General features: G+C 43.3%; 1 protein-coding gene across 1 annotated transcript in view; it reads left to right on the forward strand.

Moving 5' to 3' along the window:
- KCNH6 (potassium voltage-gated channel subfamily H member 6) overlaps positions 1–20,920 on the forward strand; it is a 786,325-nt gene that overhangs the window by 575,361 nt on the left and 190,044 nt on the right. Inside the window, 2 exon segments of the mRNA XM_085652606.1 lie at positions 163–415; positions 14,982–15,175. Coding sequence (XP_085508732.1) covers positions 163–415; positions 14,982–15,175 — 447 coding nt within the window.

Genomic DNA, 20,920 nt, shown 5'->3' on the forward strand with positions numbered 1-20,920 from the left:
TTACAGTTATCCCAGTACTGTCCAACTCATAATCAGGGCCCAGGTCTGTTTTTCGGGATAAGTGTCTGGTGATTGATTGATGAAGATATAGCCGACCAATGCTCCAGTTATGATCTACTCCTATATTCCCTCTGTCCCCTTCTTCCACCTCCTCTCCTGCAGGTCCTGAAGGGCTTCCCAGAATGCCTGCAGGCTGACATCTGCCTGCACCTGAACAGGACCCTCCTCCAGAACTGCAAGGCCTTCCGTGGGGCCATCAAGGGCTGCCTGCGGGCCCTGGCCATGAAGTTCATAACCACGCACGCTCCTCCAGGGGACACCCTGGTCCACTACGGCGATGTGCTGACCACCCTCTACTTCATCTCCCGCGGCTCCATCGAGATTCTGAGAGAGGACATCGTGGTGGCCATTCTAGGTAGGATTCTTGTAATTATTTTTCCCTCTTTCACATTTTTTTTTTCTGCTTTGTAATACCCCTCAAACCCTAGAACATTCAAATGACTCAGCCATACAAATGGAAGTGCCTAAAAGAAAATCTGGATGATACAATGCCCTGGTAAAATCACAGAACATTCCTTTAATTGTTAGTGGATGACATCACAAGTGTTCCCCACTCCCAAACGGACATCATCAATCACTTGGGTGTCCTGGAATCCTTGTTGTTGGTGATTGTTGGTGATGCGGGTTAGCAGAAAGAGAGCTGAATTTATTTCCTTTCTGAGATACCTTCTGTCTGTGCTCAGACATTTTAATTCATCCGCCATGTACCATTAATGCTAGTAAAGTTGAAGGTATAATCCAATAGGCCAATTTGCATAATGAATGATGTAACATTTCCCGATCTGTGCAGATTTCACCTGGAAAGTAGAGGTATTTCTGGTGTAGGTTTTTGGGAGAAATCAGAAAATCGTGTCCTCCGCCCTTGTGATTTGAACCTGTATCTATTCCGTCATTTGAGTTACATTGTTCATAGGATCACTTCAGGCAAATGATACACAGTTTGGTGGCCAAATAGCAGTGCAGTGGAACGAACAAATACAACAAGTTAGGAACACACGTGTAAGTAATGTTTTTCCAAATGTCCAATGAAAAAAAGGGAACGATGCTGAATTGTGAGGGAGGTGTGTGTGGTCTATTATGAGTTTTTCTCCAGGAAAGTACTGTTTCTTTGTTACAACCTTTGTTAAAAAAGGGCTGACGCCCCAAAAAATTTCTTAGAAGGCAACGGCTCACATCCACCATTGGCGTGGTCCTTCTCCACCTCCACAGGCGTGATCAAGCTTACCTCCACCATTGGCGGGGCTCACTTCCACAATTCCATTCTTGGCCTTGGGGGCTTCATCTGGGACAGGGAAGGCATCAGGAAGCTGCGGGAATTGTTTTCTTTAGGATTGTGCCAGGGGAGAAAAAACAGTGCTGGTGGGTAAAAAAGACTCCCAGTGGCATCCACTGGCAACTACCAGCTCAAATTAAGTATTGGTTACCACAGTAACATAACCTCAAGTCAGAGGTGCTCAAGTTTCCCGCAGTCTGTTACTCAAGAAAACAAGCAGTACCCTGATATTCCATTCCACTTGTGTGTAACACAGAGTCAAACACAAATAAGGCTTGAACAGTGGGCCATCATTCCTATATATTTAAAGAGATTCTCTACTGATGTGTGACTTTTATAACCAAGTGTGAAGCTTACATTTTTCTAAATGGAACAGGTTAGGGTCTGGGGCTGGAGTTCTATGCAAAGTTGCAAATGTACCTGTTTCGAAAAGTCTTTGCATAGTCTTTCTAAACATATGCTGTACAAAGTATCCAATTCCTTTTCCCAGCCCCAGCCTGTTGCATTCACACTTGAAGGGGCAGATTCAGTTAATCACATCAGAAATGGGGTAACCCTCAGCAGGGCGGGACTACATGCTCTGGAACTGATTTAAGAGTTTGTCAGTAGGGTACTCCACCACAAACGTGATGGATAAGCCGTCCACTTTACTACAAGTCCATTGTGTCCTATTACACTTGTACTAATGCCGACCGGATATCGGTCGCATTTATGACAGGGTACCAGTCCGCCAAATACTTAATCAGACTTCTGTGCACTTGGGATCACGAAACTGAGTCAGAAAAGGGATTGAATAATTTTTCAAGAGGTAGACCTTCCTACCATGTATATTCATTTCTGTGACTACTAAGCAACATAAGGAAGGAGATGCACCTGATGTGAAAATAGGAAAAAAGCATTGATTTAGTATAAGAATAAAGTCAAAACTTTCAATATGTAAGCTTGAGACAGCTAATTGGCCATTTTTAAAATCTCTTTATAACTAACATTCCTCACCATGTACAATCAAAGTCTTTGCTGTAAAAATGTTGTATTCCAGTGGCACATGCATGTCATTTACTTTTTTGGGGTCTTGTTACAGACCGTTCCAGCTGTGTCTTGCAGACAGTATTGTATACAATGCTAGACAGTCTGCCCTTGCTAATGGTTAGATTGCTTTCATGTCAATCTCAGTTCTTGGCTTTTGTTTGGCGGCTTTCCTCCCTATTCTCTATTTGCTCCATCCTTGGAGCATAGCATGTTTACCCTTGCATTTCTTTAGCTAAGGAGTATGCTTCCACTACTGATGTCATAGAACTATATTTTGTGTTCTCATTTTTGATTTCATTACTTGTTTAGCACTTCTTGGAAGTACATGTCTTGGGTTTCAGAATGTGCTTGTATTCTGTACTTTAATCCCTCCCAACTCACGCCGTCTCTCCCCTAAGATGCTCTTTGGTGGTGTGCCAGGTGCGGGATGGCAGCCTTGGTGAAGCCAATAATGTTCTCCTTATCCTGTCTCGTCCCTTCCACTTTCCCTGTTGAACCTCCTCCGCAGCCCGCCAAGTGCTACATGGCAGCCTTGGTGATACCCTGGACGGTTTCTCTTTCTCTATCCAGTGGTACTCCTCTGCCTGGTAGTAGCCGCTAATGGATGTGCCAATGCCGGAGGCTCTTAAAGTCAGCCGGAATTGGCAAAGCCAGTAGCAGTGACTGGCCTTGTCAAATATATAGAAAACAATATAAACATTTCTATACTTTTTATACTCTTGTCTACTTTCAAGATGGCCACTTCATTGCGTGATACAATATGCGTTTCATTGTCTCGTCGCAGCAACGTTCATGTCGAAAAATGCACTTTGCACACACAATGCGGCAACTATTTTGAAATTGAGGAAAAAATGATTTACTTGTTTTTTATATGGCCGATGAGGCACTGACAACACTTTTCAAGGAAGGACGAATATGAATGATTACATGGAGTACATTGTAGGTAGTGGTTTTTGAAAGTCTCAGCTTCTCAGTCAGCATTTACAACAACAAGGCTCCTGATTTTTAGGTCTGGTGTAAATAAACACGTTTTGATTTTACTAAATTTGTATGTACGATATACATACATAAAGGGTCTTTCAGTCAACCCGCTTCAGTCATTGATGTATTATTCCGCTAACTAAATCATATAGAATGGGGCAATGGTCCAGCACACATCTTCCAATGACTACCTTCAGTCTAATTGACTGCATTTTGTCTTTTCATAAGGAGTACGTCCGCACACAAAGTAGTTTTCTTCCATGCCAGGGACTACAAAGGAAACTTGGGGGTTTTTGGAGCCCAAAAATATTTTTTTGCTTTTAGCTATTTTGTTTATATTGACATGAGCACATTAGCTCCCCTAACTATAATGTTTTACCTAAACTATGACAAACAAAATAAGAACTGACAATGTCAGAAGGCTGGCAGCAAACGCCAAAACTATTGGCGCTGACAAAGCTTGTTCTTCTTAAGGTTCACTATTCTCTGGCACTTTGTACCATTTAGGCTGCGGTTCGATCAACACCTTCTTACAGTCCTTAACTCAGTCAGCACCCAAAGGGATTGCTGTTGGAAGGACTTTAGGTCATTTCTTATCCATGGTTTACAATTTCGTTTTGAGTATTGTGAGTTTGATACTTCAGTTTCTTTCTTATTCCGTCATGGAAGTCCAAGACTGCTGCTAAGTTCACTTCTTGTGTTTGCTAGCAGGGAGTAAACCAGCTGTTTTTGTTACATCTAATGGGTAATGGGCTGTAAGGACCTCTGGAGATTATCCTTCTTTTGAACGGTGTAAAGCAGCCATTTGATCGCCACATTGTGCATCAGTTTCATTGCTGTTAGACACAGACCCACAGTTGTTCTGTAAGTGGTATCGGCACAAGCATTTTAAGTTATGTATAACATAGTCAGACAGTGGTGAGAGATCCCAACCTACTGACTTACTCATTAAAAAATATGTTTATTGAGTGTATAGGTAACACACACAAAAACAAGGTAAAGAAACGACCACACCCCATCCCCCACCACCTCCATGGTTCACAGTGTCCTTGTCTAGAGAGGTATTCCCTGCAAGTGGGGGCAGGGGGAGGCAGGGGTCATGAGGTCCAACCATCTCTCAGTACTAGACGAATCTGTTATAAAGTATAGCCGCAGAGCGCCCGGCTTATGTTGTCCCAACGTTCCAACCCCCCAGATTTTCTTGAATTTATTTTGACAACCTCTTCCCTGGTTTATTTCCCCTCTCCGTAAGTCTACAATGTTCTATACCTGTTTCCCTATTCTGGTACTGGGCGTGGGCACCCCAAGTCCCATTTTTGAGTGATGTCGCGTTTTGCTATCACACAACCCAGGATTCCCAACATTTTCTGTCCCCAGACTCCCAATATTGATAGCCTAGATTCGATATCTAGGGGTATGCCCGTCACTTCCTCAATATGTCTAAGCGCTGCTTTCCTTAAACCCCTAATATTGGGACAACTCCATAGTGTATGGTAGAAATTGCCCTCCTGCCCACATCCTCTGAGACAATGTGTGCCTGTTGCTCTACCTAGTCTGTGAAGTAGTGTGCGTTTATATTATACCCTATGTATAATTTTGGATTGAATTAGTACAGGTACAGGTCTCTGCAGTCCAGCGACCATCTATCCTGCAGTTTAGCTAGGGTGGTCTACGTGTTTCTGATTAACGTCCCACATGTTAGGGAAATCAGTTTTCATTTGATTGACTCATCCAACAGTCTTATTTCTAGTGGGGACTTCTCTTGTGTCTCCTCATCAGGAGACACACATTTGTTTAGGGCATTTCTCAATTGGCCGTATTTCAACCATTGTGTCAGCGACTTTTGATATTCGGCCAGAAAGTGGGCGAATGGGACCACTCTGTTTGTGCCCCATACATCTGCAAGGGTTGAGATACCTATATTATCCCATCTCCGAAATCCCGTTAGGGTTGCTGCTTGGCGAATTCTGGTTCCCTCCCACAGCGGAGTCCTCGGGTTAGCCTCTTTCACCATCCCATCTCCCTGATCAGCTTTTTCCAGACATCCACCAGCGTTACGAGAGCTGGGCATGCATTCTGATCCTTGCTTGCCCCGTAGAGTGCGTGTATGTAACTATTTTCACCCATTCCCAGCCTATCATAGAGAAATGCTGGGTTCTCCCTGTCAGCTTATGCCCAGTGATTAACCACACACACCTGTACCGCCTCATAGTATTTCCTAATGCTCGATAGTGATATACCGCCCTCATAATTGGATCTTTGGAGGACTGGGAGTGTCACCCGGGGTTGGCCCCCTCCAACAACAGTTGACTTCCTAGTGCGCCCACCCTTGCAAAGAATGAGTCCGAGATCATATACAGTGAGTTCCTGAGTGTCTAAAGAAATCTGGGAAGTGCCAACATTTTAAACATAGCCGCCTTACCCAGTAGGTAAAGCGGCAGCGACTGCCTCTGCCTAACATCTCGGTCTAGCCATGTTAGGTGAGGGGTTAAGCTCACCTCATAATGCAACTTTGAGTGTTTGGTAACCCACATTGCCAGGTATTTAAATCTATCAACTTCCACACTCAGTGGCAGGGCACATACCTCCCCTGGGTCCCACTCTCTCAGCACAAATAGTAGGGATGTATCCCAATTTATTGCAAACCCAGAGACTTCGCAGAAAAAGTGGAACAAATATTTCAGTCTGTGGATTGTCGAAGACACTCTCATCAGGTATAGCAAAATGTCATCTGCATATAGCTATATGTGTTCCTCCCATCCAGACCCACCCGGCCATCCCCAGCAGTGGTAGCTGCCATCTATGAGGGAGGAAAAATATAAAACAAAATTACAACACTTACTGGACATGTCCGCCGCTCCAGATCTCTTCTTTCCTCGACTGCTGTGCGGGCACCAGCAAACTCCCTGGCCCAATCCTGGCACTGCTCACATGCTGTTAACCAGCATGAGAGCAGTGCCCTGATTGGTAGGCGCTGCTCTATCGCGACCTGCCAGCGTGCTGGAGGCCTGCACTCACTCTAAACCCAGCTGTCTTAAGATAGCTGGGTTGAGAGGTTTAAAGTGCGCGTGTCTGACTGACTGTCACAAGACAACAGGCCAAAGAGACATGCGCACTTTAAACAGTGCACAGGGAGACCTCTGCCTACCACTCCCCCCTGCTACAACTCAGCAGGCCCAGGCCCGTCCTGACACTCGGTTCAGGACAGGTTGATGAAAAATAAAATGGTAACAAATTACCATTTTATTTTCCATCTCTGGGGCTTTGCAGGAATTTAAGTGGGGCGACGCTCCTTTGCTCCAATGGAAGAGCAGCCCCTGATCCCTAGATCTGTGTATCTACCCTCACCCATTCAGCTACTCTCTCTATTACTAACACAAATATCATCGGAAAGAGAGGGCATCCCTGCCGTGTACCCTGCATATACAAAATTCCCTAGAGGAGCATCTGTTAACCCGTACCCTTGCCACAGACCATAAAGTAGTTTGACCCATCGTCTGAATTTGGGTCCCAAGCCCATTTTCGCCAATACTCCAAAAAGATACTTCCATTCCACTGAGCCGAAGGCTTCATTGGCGTTCAGCGAGGCTGTCAACCGGCACTCCGGTTCAGCGTGGTCGAACAACCCGGCACAAACCCGTTTTGGTCTGGGTGGAGCAGTTCTATCGCTACTGTCCTCTGTCTATTAGCCAATACTTTGGCCAGTATTTTAAAATGTCAGTGTTAAGTAGGGATATCGGCCAACAGAAATAGCACCTGTCTCAGGGCTTGCCTGCTTTAGGGATAAGGATTATGGTAGCTGATTGAATGCCTGCTGGGAGGTCTCCCACCTGAAATGCCTCCTTATATGCCGAGCACTGCGGGCTGCAGTCCACTTATTTAGTTTGGGGAAAAAGCTCTGAATAGAGTCCGTTAGGGCCTGGGGTCTTCCCTGGTTGCATGTGTTGCATTATTGAGGATATCTCTTTCACTATTATGTCAGGCTCAAGGTCTTTCATTTTTCCAAGGTCTAGTCGCCTCATGGGGCAGTCACGTATAAATTCTAGGACATCCTCATTTGCAACTCTTGATCTTGAGTTGTGAAAGTTTTCATAATAGTCTGCTAATTCACCTATTATGTCCTGGATGCCTTTCACAACCTTCCCGGAGGTTGTCTTCAATTCCCTAATGAATGTACTTTCCCTTTCCCTGCTGCCGACCCATGTTAGTAGTTTACCTGCCTTGTTTCCTGCCTCATGTTTCCAGGGACATCTTAAGTAATTTCAATTTCAGCTTTTTGATGACCCTTTGGCCAGGTCACTGACAGCACACAGGCACACTCATCCAAATTGTAAAAGTTTTTACATGTAATATTCAAGGAGAATGACTTGTGTTTTCAATATGTAATACAGCAGCAGCTCACTAATATTACTGCAAATAATCTCTGTGACCCCCTCTCATTTCTCATACGTGAGGTCCTGTTTTGATCAAAAAGAAACTTTTTTAAAAATCTTGCATGAAACATAAACACAGCATTTCTCTGCAAATGTCTATAATAGACTCTCACACATCACCCACATTTAAAATAAATGAAAGGAAAACAGTATTTAAAACAATATGTTTAAAAATTACTGAATGTCATCAGGGTAAGACTCTGCAGAACATAGTTGGCTCTATAAGGGAGCCTCCTGAAAGCTGGGGCTCTAAGCCAGATCCCACTTTGCCCATGCCTTAAAACGTCTCTGCATGTATCCTCTTTTGTTTCTCTAGGTACACCTTCTTAACCTCACGTTTGGCTACTTATTGATATTCTACACGCTTTCAATCCACAGCGATTTTCCCAGCTAATGTAGATGTCTCTGAATAGGACCTCTCCAATTGTACCAATTCCCCCTCCAGTGTGGCCAATCTATGGCTTCTTCCTTCCAGTCCCCAATTTCCCCAGCTCTGATAACCCCTCTGATCGTGGGCTCAAAAGCCTCCCACAGTGTAATGTGACTCTTCGCCAAATTCCTGTTTTCTTCAAAGTAAAGCTGAGAGACCTTGCCTAGGAATTTTACCTGCATCTCATTTGATAGTCTCAATGTCTCCATCTTCCACCCATCTAGGGGAGGCCTCACATTTGTGTTGACCGTCACCTTTAAAGATGAATGGTCACTAATTCTGCAAGCGAGGTATTCCGCCACCTTAAACCTTAGTAGTGTATCACTAGTGGTGAAAAAATAATCCAACCTGGAGTATACATTTTGGGACCCCCGAATAAAAAGGATATCCCCTCATGTCCCCATGAATTGTCCTCCATATGTCAAAGTCCCATTGCCTGAGCGAAACTCTCCAGTCTCCTTTTGTCGCTTCCCTTTCCGTTCTCAAACTAGTTCTGTTCAAGCGCATATATACGACTATGTTGATATTTCTTCCCACAATCGTACATGCCTTTGGGGTCCATACCAGTAAGTCACCCAGTTTCTTAAGCATCGCCCTCTGCAGCCCAGGGGGAGCATAGATGTTGATCAGCAGCAAGGATTCACCTTCATGTTCACCTAGCACTGCCAGGTAACACCCCTTTGTCTCCTTCCAGGTTTGCAGCGTGTAGAACGGGAGTGACCTGCGAATAAGTATCAGCACGCCCCTAGACACAGAACTATATTGAGAGTGTCCCACCAGTTTGTATCTACCCCTCCTTATACTGCGTTGTTATGCGTTTATGCAGTGTGTCCCTTGAAGGTATACGATGTTCAGTTGGTATCTATTGAGGGCCTTGAGGACTAAACCCTTTTTGATCTTATTGCCCAAACCCAACACATTCCACGTTAGTAATGACAACTGTCTAACCTGTATCATGTCAAATGCATGCCTTCCTTCCCCGTCATGTGTGTACCAAGTGAACAACTGCACTATGACTACTGAGAGACCGTGGAGTATTAACCTAAGAAGTCTGCCCTTTAAACCTGCCCCTCGCCCTACTGTACCATGTCGTGATTTTAAAACTAACCACCCCCAAAATTCATGGTATGTGTATTCCCCAAGCCAACCCACCAATAAACCTGGAAGTGACTCTATCACTGGGGCGCGGCCAATGGTCACCTTACTTCTAATGTCGAAAGGTTCACTCATCATTCCAGATGTTCTGATCACTTAATGTGCTCCCTCTTTCCCCCGGGGTTATGCCCCAAGAGCTAAGTCTCGCAGTGCAAGGACTTTTAATCCTTTATAACCAATATAGAAGGCGGTGAGGGCCTCGCACATGAGCGCACTGGTGGGTATTCCTAGTTGTTACTCAGTAGTCCCGTATTTGTTTAAACGCGTGACTCCCGGTGGACCACCGCTGCTAGGCCACAATACTCATATAATCCTCTACTCGTGGAAAGGAGCGTTAAATCGTTATCTAGTGTGATCAATCAATTATTGCATTCAATAAGAATCAAGTCAGTAGGCAAGCTTCCTTTGTATAAAAGTTCTGAAGTTTATTTGTAAACATATATTTTTCCAAAAACTTGATCCAAGAACTTATATAACATAAATTCAATCAGCCTACGCGTTTCGTCCGCGCTTGGACATCATCAGGGCTCAATATTTGTGTTTTATCAGTTCTTTCCTCAAAAGTATTCATCAGTTCTTCTTCTCATCCCATTCATGGGGGATTATTTCTCTTCAATAATGTTTTGCTATTCTGCACGTCAGTGCCGCAGCCGGTCCGATAAATCCCGCTGTGTCACACAGTGCGGACGAAACGAAACACGTAGGCGGATTGAATTTATGTTATATAAGTTCTTGGATCAAGTTTTTGGAAAAAGATATGTTTACAAATAAACTTCAGAACCTTTATACAAAGGAAGCTTACCTACGGACTTGATTCCTATTGAATGCAATAAATGATTGATCACACTAGATAACGATTTAACGCTCCTTTCCACGAGTAGAGGACTTTTAATCCTTGGGGGCCCCACTATCCCAATTTGTCCTCTGTCATAGGTGTGACTATAGGTAACGTGTTGTCCTCTGAGCAGTGATCCGTCTCAGTGTGTTCTGAGCTGTTGCCCCCTTCCACTAGGGCAAGAAATCTCCATCTGTTGTTTCCCAAGATGTCTCTATTATGTTTGAGTTCTAGGACTACCTTTTCCAGTGCTGTTTTCATCTGATCCTTAGTTGGGGAGGCATTGTTGTTTTTCTTATTGTTCCTACGGTGGGTCCTCGCCGTCGTCCATCACTCCCATACCTCCACTCCCTGCGGCTGTTCAGACCAAAGCCCGGTTTCCCAGCCATGGCCATGCCTCTTGCGGCGTCATCATAAAGTGTGTTTTCCCCTCATGGCAACCCGTAGTTTTGCTGGCTAGAGGGGAGCATATTTCAGGTCTGTCCGATGAATCCTTGGGAACGGTCCTTACGTGTGGCAGACTCGCCAGCCACAGGGGCATATCATAGCCCTCCGCTTTCTCGTACTCACACGGGTTGATGTAGGTTCTTGACGAATTAAGACTAGGTACCTGTTGCCCTTAGAACTGACTGTGTGATATTAACCAAGGAACTTGAAAACAAACCACTTACTTGGCTCCCCTTTTTTTCGCTGTTAATATTGGTCAGTCTGACTAAACTGTTTGGCTGCATTAGATGCGCCACAGCACTTAATGTTTAATCGATACCTCCACGGATCCACGGAAACTGTGTGCTGATAACTTTGTGCTGAACGTTACACACAGAGCCATTCAAATAGGATCTGGTCATCCTTACTAGAAGACCTTGGGCAACTATGGAAGACGATTGAATTTTACTCAATTTCTATCTAAGCCTTGAAAAAGTTACTGTTGTAACGAAACACGTGTCGGCTGCTGATTCAACAGGGGGTACACTGTATTATGCCCTCCAGCTTTGAAAATTGTACCATTTATATTTAAATCAATGTTATTATTTAATGTGTGTATTTTGTACATTAAACGGAATAGCAAGCTACACATTTGTGCATTGTCTGAATTGAGGGTCGCAACGAATTGGATAATTATCCATTAATTAATTTTTGAACGAATTGGAGTGCCGAGGTTTATCTTGTTGCTTAACATTTACACTGGGTTCAATTGAACCACAGTGAGTTGACACCTGTAGTAGTGGGGTGTTTTCTTCTTGACCTCGAGGGGCACCTATACTATAGTTTAGGTATTACTATATAAGAATGATGTGCTACCATTAAACCACCACTACCGTTCTGTCAAATATTGTATATTTCAGGTCTAGTTGGCACAGCACCTTTTTGACTGGGACATACGCCCCCTTTGTTTTTGTACCAGAGTGGTGTAGTCCGGGTCATCTATTGTCAAGGGGCTTTGCTTCCTTGCTGCTTGGAGGATCACGTCTCTGTCCCTAAATTCATTAAATGAGCAGTCATCAGGTGTGGATTACCCCTGGCAGTGGCGGAAACACCGGGATTCTATGAGCCCCTTCCACTAAAAACAAGTGGGACAGCTTGCCTTGTAAAACTGGTCCTGCCAGCAGTCTTTCACATAGAGCTCCAGGGATGGATCCTCCTCTTTCTCCGCCACCCCCACCAGACACATGTTGTGGTGTCCAGAGCTGCCCTCCGCATCTTTAAATCTATTCGCCAGTTGACATGCCTCTTGTTCGATAGCCGAAATTGTCTAAATTAGATCTTTAACCTGTGGCAATGTCGTCCCTATGGTGTCTTCTATCTCCTTGACTCGGTGTGCCAGTTTTTTGTGACTGTATCGCAGTAGCCCCACCTCTCCCGCTACTGCCGCAATTTGTATTTCCAGTGAAGCTTTTGTGTCATTCATGGCCAAGATCGCCACAGTGTGTGCCTCGAGGTTGGTGGCAGCTTCTTCCTTATCCTGGTAGTTGTCCCCAGCTGCTGCCTCTGTGGGCCTCCACCTTGCTGTGCGTGGCTTAAACATGTTAGTGTCCAAGGCTTAAGCTCTTTTCACTTGAATTGCTTTCAGAAGCAGTGCATATAGACTCCTCACATTCTTAATGACTTCTGAATAACCCTCATAGGTGAGCAAGTGCAGCACATCGGCCCCCAGTAGCAGCCCTTTTTGTTGCTAAAGGTGTCCGGAGTCCCCAAGAGTCCATATCCCCCTTCAAAGCACCCCATACACCAGGCACAAAGAGTTTGTCAACTCCTCTCTGGCTGACCCTGTTCTCCTTGTGTTTGCTTTGTTTGCCGCAAGTTGGTAGGGTATGCCCAGACGTGGGTCCCTTTCTCACTTTGCCACTGGATTCAAGCTAGCCTGGCTGATGAGGGGTTTTACCCCGAAACCAGTCCAAGGATGCTTGTTTCTGGTCCAGGGAGGACCTGATTTGGCAGTTCGGGTTGGACTGTTCCCATGAGGCATAGGATCAAGACTGATTTGCATATGGCTGGGTCGGAACTGGGGTGGCGAAGTGAGCTAAAGAACGATAATAGATTCAACCCAGATCTGTGGCTGAGGGTGAGTGTCTGAAAAGTTTCAGTGCTCTGTCCATCGTGTCCTTGTGTTTGCTTTGTTCTCCCTAAGTTGGCAGGGCATGCCCAGACGTAGGTCCCTTGCTCACTTTGCCACTAGATTCAAGCTAGCCTGGCTGATATGGGGTGTTACCCCGAAACTGGTGCCAGGATGCGTGTTTCTAGTCCAGGGAGGACCTGGCTTTGCAGTTTGGGCTGGGCTGTTCCCATGAGGCACAGGGTCAAGACTGATTTGCATATGGCTGGGTCTTAACTGGGGTGGCGAAGTGAGCTAAAGACCAATGATGGATTTAACCGAGTTCTGTGACTGGGGGTGAGTGTCTGAAACGTTTCAGTGCTCCGTTCATCGTCTCCTTGTGTTTGCCCTGTTCCCCAACCACCAAGGTCCAGTGTCCACAAGCAATGAATGAGAGTGGAGGGAAAAGGTGCCCCCTGTGGCTCCACCTGTCTCCCGGCCATAGTTTGACGACTGCCCTGGCCCTTGAGTTTCACAGGGGTAGGCAGCCACGTGCTGCAACTACCGTACTAAGCTCATTCGTTCAGCAGTCGGCTGATGGCCACCGTCTTGCTTGCACTCATCCCCTAATCTTCCATAGCGATTTGATTCCCCTTAAATCCTTGTGTTGGGCAAAATCAGGCCACACATTGCCACCACTGCCTCTCAGGGGTCTGGTGTCGCCAGCTGCTATGACGTGGCCGCCATTCGGTCAGCAGAAATTGCTCTGGGTCCTCCGGCCGGCTAGGGAGCTACTCTCCTGGCACCCTACTCCACTGCCAGGCAGGAAACACACCCCTGATTTGATCTTAATGTACTTACTTTTAACCCATTCCCAACATTTGAACGACCTCACACCATAGACACTCGTATATGTACCAACTTGGGGTCCATAATTGTCAGGCCAAAATATATTAAAGGAGCTGCAAAACACAAACCTCCACTGCTCCACCTCTGAATTCCAAACAAAAGTGTATGAAGATCAGAGACATAGTGTTCTTTATAGTATTTAAATGCACATATATACAAAAACGGTATATATTCTAGAGCTCCATGAGGAAGAACTAACATATGAATTACTAGTTTACTTTTAACTTTAGTTCAATCATTCACTATGTTGACCCATGACTTCATGCCTAGTTATGTCTGAAGAGTGTGATAGTACTTTGATACAGATACTGACTCCCTTCGCATGTCTGACACTTTGTGTGACTCAAAGTTCCATTCCGTTCTGATTCTCACTTGGATCCCTGGTCTACATATGAATCTCTAGCTATTCAAAGTCCTGACTGTAATGTTTTGCTGGGACGTATTGCAGCAAGTTAGCACATAGTTGTGCACAGCACCTGCACCTCTCTAGAAAATTACATTTCATTAACACATAGACTAATTCAATGATAACAGCTAAACTATGGAACAGAAACCTGCGGCTCAATCCATAGCAATGGCAAAGTTTAGACAAAAGAAAATATTTGAGTTTAAAAGCACTGGCAAATTGCTAGCTGTGGGAACTCATTCTAAAATACCCCCCATTTTGTAATGACTGCCATGTAACATCATGTAGGTGAGAGGGAGCGCCGAATGGTTCCAAATATCAGAGAAGGGGCAGTGGAGTCAGTCTTCCGTGAACTCCGCTCTGTCCACCCCAACAGATGGACAAGCGGTATAAACTCGCCACTGAGCTGCCTTGTCAAGAAAACTGAGTTGGTCCTCTTACCACTGTTGACTGAGACTCTTCCCCACCAATGTATCCTTAGCAAGAACAATGACATTTATATAATTTCCTTATCTTTTGGCATTAAACGAGGGTGGCAAAGGTAATAGTAGTTTGAACGTAAGGTAAATGCCCAATTTGGACCAATTTTCCTGATTGTACATTGTCCGGAAACATACGCTTAGGCACCCACTGTACAGCACTTTGTTGCATCTTCCCATCTAGGTTCACACTACACAAAAATCACTGCATGCATACATGCAATGCTGGTGGTCACTTTCAATTTATGAACAATTTAGATAAGACTTTCTAGCCGTGTGTCAAACCGCTTAGCTCTACACTAAGCCAATGTTTTCTTGTTCTCATAGGCACAACAGTGCTACAAAAGAAGGCCACCTGCTTGTCTTGAGTTATTTATGTGATGACTGGGATGGCTCTAGGTTGTTTATTATCATCCACTCTCTTACTGATTCTAACCCCCTTGACTCATTGTCCACAGGGAAGAATGACATCTTCGGTGAGCCCATAAACCTCTATGGCCGACCAGGGAAGTCCAGTGCCGATGTGAGAGCATTAACCTACTGCGACCTGCACAAGATCCAGCGTGAGGACCTGCTGGACGTCTTGGACATGTTCCCCACCTTTTCAGACTCTTTCTGGAGCAACCTGGAAATCACATTCAATCTGAGAGATGTGAGTCTTTCCTATCCGGGACTGATGAAGGGAGAGTGTGTACAGTGGGAGGAAGTGTACTGTTACTTTAAAGGAAGTTTCACAGTCCTGGATTATTTCATACAATGGGGCTCTAGAGAGAAAATGATAGAGCATGGCCTCTCTCTATGTGGTAGTATTGAGCAAAATAATAAAATATTTACATTTTCTTAGGCATTGTCCACAGAAAATGTAAATTGATCATTGGTGAACCCATGTAGAGGAGCACACATAATACCTGGCCTTTGCGAAATTCACAATTTATGTTTTGTTTACCTATACAATACGGATATTTGACACTAAGTAAAATATAAGTACATATTAGATAATGGCATTCATAAGCTTTCAGGGTTATGACAAGAACAATACTTGGAAAGCAAACAACTTCCAAAATGAACAGCGAACCATTTACATTACATATTTTTATTTACCCACCATACAGCCTTCAGCAGCCCTTTATTAAAGAAGGCTATGTTAGAAACAAGGCAACTGTAGGGCCATTGCTACTGAAATGCTCACGGATGCATAACCACTATTTCTTTTCAGAAATTCCCAGCATAAAGTCAGAATTATTAACAGGCCTAATCCTAACAGAATTTTGTGCATCAAAATTCAACTCAGATCTGCAAAATTCCAAGTTTGGGCACCTAAAACCTGGATCCGGATTGAAGGGGATAATGATTTGTAAAAATTTCTATGCGCAATCTTGAGTATGATCATTCTTCCAGGGAGGTGTGGTTTCCTTATTTGCAGATTTTGTAGTAGAAGTGGGTATGTGCATGTTCCTAGATGAGTCCACCTGTGAAGGTTTGCAGGTATGTCCTACCCTGGATAGGAACACAGATTTACAACTGTCATCGGCAAGAGGGAGTGCGTTTCCAGGCTGGAAAATAGGAGAGAACACCAACAGGAATAACGTGGGAGTGGAAAAAGAGGTGTCTCCAGGATGAAAGTTATTTCCTTCAATAAGAAACAAAAAGTTAAGTACATTTGTGTTCCATTTCGATTTGCGCAAATGTGAACATGGTACAACTTTGCTTTTGTAATAGTTACAAATGTGGGTACTACAACTGTCATATGTTTTGAAGGATTGAGCAGTACTTCTGGAATTCTTTGAGGATTCCCAAAAAAGTGTGAAATGTGCTTCAATCATAGGCTAAATCATACATTAGTATATGTTCAACTTCTTGGCCTTCCCTTAGGTGAATCAGGCCTCCTATCCTTATCTAAAGGTGGGGCCTATTTATATAAGACTTTTGTCAGCTAAAACAGGTACTATTTAAACATCTTAAAAAAGATCATAACCAGCATCGGTGGTCTTTGGGGTTAATCATTGTGATGTAGTGGACAGTTCTAGAGCGCAATACGTGCCTTCTATCCTTTAACTGTGGAAAAACAGGGGACACAAAAGGTTCCCACCAGAAACCAATAAACCAGTTTATAGGGAGACAACGGTGACATGGAATGGACAATGCTTGCCTAGGGTGGTGTGATCAAGGATCTTCCACACTGGAGGAAAGAGGGCCATGCATTACTTCCGCAAAGTATGAAAAGACAATAATAATATTGACAGTATGGTTCTCATAATGATTGATGTTGCACAGTGAAAGGCAATTGATTTAATTTCTAGAGAATCAGGTACTCCTGTTTAAAGCCAATCAGTACTCTTTTGAAAGGTTATTTGTGGCGTGTTTACCATAACAATAAAGATTAAATATCGAGCTGCACTTATATGTTCACCAGAATATCAACAACCTACATAACATCAAAGTAGGCAGATGTGGAGTTGAAAATAGTCAATCTGGACTTCAGTATGCATAGTGAACTTGAGGATATCTTGGTAGTCAATACTGAAGAGTCGATATATGTGCGGGTTAATATTCTTGACCTCGATATCTTGACATACAGCCCATAGTCATGTTGTCTGCTCAGTAGTCAACTAGGTAAATAAGTATTCCCCAGCCATGAAGTTACACCTTTGACAACCCTGAGTTATTCCTTGTGCATTCCAACTCTCATTAATCTACCCAACAAGGACCCCTAGTACAAAGGTTGGGTTGTAAGGAAGTCAGGGTTTTTGCACACCAACTTCTTTCTGACCCGAACTACACTTTGCATTGCAAAGGATGTGCTAAACTGTTGCAGAGCAAAATGCCTATTCTACCTTAATAATGAGCAGGATTCAGATTGTGAATATTGTTGAATGGGCTGCGAGCGCATGGGTGGAGGCCTGCGAGGGACAGTAGACCTCCATGGCAGCATTTGCATTTATGGAATGCCAACATTTTCTTTCAATTTATAATAGAAAAATACCTCCACGACCATCAATCCAATGTTTTCTTGATTGGAGAAACCAAACTATTGTTTCTCCATGCATCAATGATTTAACCTGTTTTTACTTAAAGTGTTTTGCAATGGTGAACACTAAAATATATCATGCCAAAAACCGATTAATCAAAACGATTTCAAGGGAATGAGCCAGCAGTCCTCTTTCTCAACTCATTGTTTGAAAAAAAAAAAAAAAAAAAACAGTTGTAGACACAAACAAACATTATACAGGAAATGTTTTACATCCATTTAACGAAAATTACGTTTCTGAACACATTAATTTGGGACAAAACGTGTACAGACCAAAAACATTACATAACATGAATTGTTAGACATATGAAAGAACTTAATCCAAGAACATACAGGAAAAAACATACAGAGTTAGATGTCTAGTTTCTTACGTTATCGAAATGTTTCTTATCACTATAACCTTCTTGATTGTAGTCTACAGCAGTACTACTTGGCCCTATTCTAATGGTGATCAGAGCGTACATTTGTGTCCAGATGAAATCATTAATTTTGTCACCAGAAGTGCACAATTTTATGCGCACATATTGCACTAAATGGTAGCTCTTGACCCCGTTTGTAAGTGCGCTGACGCCTTTCGACCTTCAGGTTGGGCCTGTGGTGTATTTCAAGGAAGGCCTTCTTCAGGGCTATGGACTTTGTGGACACTTTAGGCAGCTGGTTCCAGTCGGTTTTCTTCAAGGAGTCTAGCGGATTCCTTTGTGGGCACCTCCTATTTCATCATGTGACCCTAGAGGTGTGTTTTTGTAGAAACCATCTGGTGGATTAATTCAGCAGTCCTGCTGTGGATCACAGGAACACTTTGTCCCCTTTTCTTGTGTATTGACTACAGGTATTCGTGGAGACCATCTGGTGGATTCGTTCGTAGTTCCTGCTTCATTTAATGTGCCGAGCTCCTCTCTCAGGAGTCTGTCTTCCCCACGTGTTCTCGTGCAAGAAACATTTTCTTGTAAAGCATCCCCTATCCCTTCATCCCATGTCCCTTACAGAGATAGGGGCTACTTAAACAAGCATTGGCATAGCCAATAGGTCTCGCCTTTGGCAACTTATAAGTTTTTAGCCATGTAACAGTTAATGTTGTTGCACCAAGGATATTGTGCTGGATAACTAAACACTTATAAGGTCCCAAAGGCGAGACCTTATTGGCTATGCCAATGCTTGTTTGCATGGTCACTAGCCAAGTAGTACATGACCACTGTTATTCAGTGAGCAGCTAAAATAGTACATGATCGCTGCTATCTAGTCAGCAGCTGGGTAAATAGTGAAGTTTCTTTGCTATTGTCATGGCCGAATATGACATAATCTCTGCTAGCTAGCCTGCTCTTGGGTAAATAGTAAAGTTTTTTGCACAACCTTAGGCCAAATAGTACATATTCTCTGCTTTCTAGCCAGCAGCTGTAGCCAGCAGCCGCCCCCTCGGCCCCGCACTGGTTTCTCGGGGGGACACGCCTCATGCCTCAATATTGAAACCGGCCCGAGGCAAAATCCAAAATACTTAAACTGTTTAGGACTTTACACGCATTTAATTGGGGGGCCATGGGGGCCAAAGTATGGGTGGGGCAATGCCCCAGGGCCCGTAGGGAGGCACCGCCCCTGGTGCCCACAGCCTCTCAACAGCACATCCTCTCACAAGCACGTACAAAGTAAGCAATTCCACTCACTTGTTTGGCAGGCTGTTGGGAAACTGTGCTCTTTGCGCCCAAGAAGCATCTGATAGAGATGTTTGGTCGGTGGGTGTACTAGTAGGCTGGAAAACGTGAAATACAGAACTTCTTCCTTTAAAGAAAAAAAATATGATTTACCCATTCCTGGTACCAAAATGTAGGAGGGTAAATAATGGAGGTCCACAGCCAGCAGAATATGAAGATTAAGAATGTTTATTCCAAAGGAACAACCCACGACTCAGGACGCGTCCGGATACTTCAACGAACTCAACAGACTAAGCTGAAGTTCCAAGGACCGTCCAGCTCGTTCGAAAGAAAGTAGAACTTAGCCCAAATGAATATACTATGCAGTAAACACAGAACACAGTATTACAAGGCTCAATGAAATAAAAAGAGAAGGTTAAAACCACGTACTACAAGCGTGCACCATTGCTTTGAAACATTTGCATAGTCAACCTGCATCAAACAAAGGGATTGCATTGCTATTCTAGTCAGATGAGCAAATTAAAAATGTTAACATCCTTAGCACATAAGGATACATTGCGATGTAGTCATACCCATTGTAACCTTCGGGTATCTACAAAAGCATGCTCTGCTTTGAATCTTAAATGCATGGCTCCTTTAAAAGAAAGAAGCGTGCCTTCAATGAGCCAAAATGTCTGTGCCACGTTTGCTGATTTTGTGTGTGTGTATGTTGGCTCAGGTAATATTGCAATGAATAAGTCTGCAGCTGGCTGGTGAACGTTTGTCAGTAATCAGAAATTGTGTGCAGAGGCTGCTCGATAAAAATATGCAAATCTAGATTAATCAAGTAATTTTATTTTATATTATCCATTGCAGAAGAGACCAATATGAACACCTGGTAAACAGAACACCATTAAATGCTTTACTGCATAACTGATTTCAGTAATACACATTCTTAATAAAAATGCTGCTTGGGGCCATGAATTATGGCTGCAAGAGGAAAATAACACAGTAATATTGAGCTCAAACACTATTTAACAAAGCTAATAAACTAAACCGTAAAATCAAAGAAGCTTTGTTATCATAAATGTGGCGCCTTATAAAATCTGACACGATAGACATATATTTACATCTATATACATCTACCTAAAGGTACATACATAGATATAAATATATGTCTACTTTATTCATGGTATGTTGCATAATACATGTTATATTCATAAGCCAGCATGGCCCTGACAATTTTCATGTGGCAAAATGTATGAGACAGGAAGGTAAAATAAATGTTCTCTTTTCTCCGTAATGAGGTTTCACTAAAACATAAATATTTTAACATATATTATTTTTTCTGAATTTCGAATTTGTAAAGTCAATATGGCTGAATTACTGTTAAAAGCCCATATTTACAAATATTTTGAATAAATAAATTATTTGGCATAATTATAACAATCGTACTGCATACACAAGCAGTTGGTTCTTTTTCTGGTTTTACACTCACAATTTATTCAAATGGACCAGTTATATACAAAAATACTTGAACATGTATCATAGAAAATCTCTATAATCACCATTAACAGCATATTTCAGCTGAAGTAATTTTATCGGAGAATATAAAAAGTGGTGATTGCCATACTGTCAAGCTATCAACAAAAGCAAACACAGTAAAAACAAAATTAGTTTCCCATAAAAAGAGGGAAATATTTTAACAGCATGATTTAAACCACGGCTCAAATCCCTACTGTTG

Source organism: Triturus cristatus, chromosome 1_1, assembly GCF_964204655.1.
Source record: "Triturus cristatus chromosome 1_1, aTriCri1.1, whole genome shotgun sequence".
Taxonomy (NCBI): domain Eukaryota; kingdom Metazoa; phylum Chordata; class Amphibia; order Caudata; family Salamandridae; genus Triturus; species Triturus cristatus.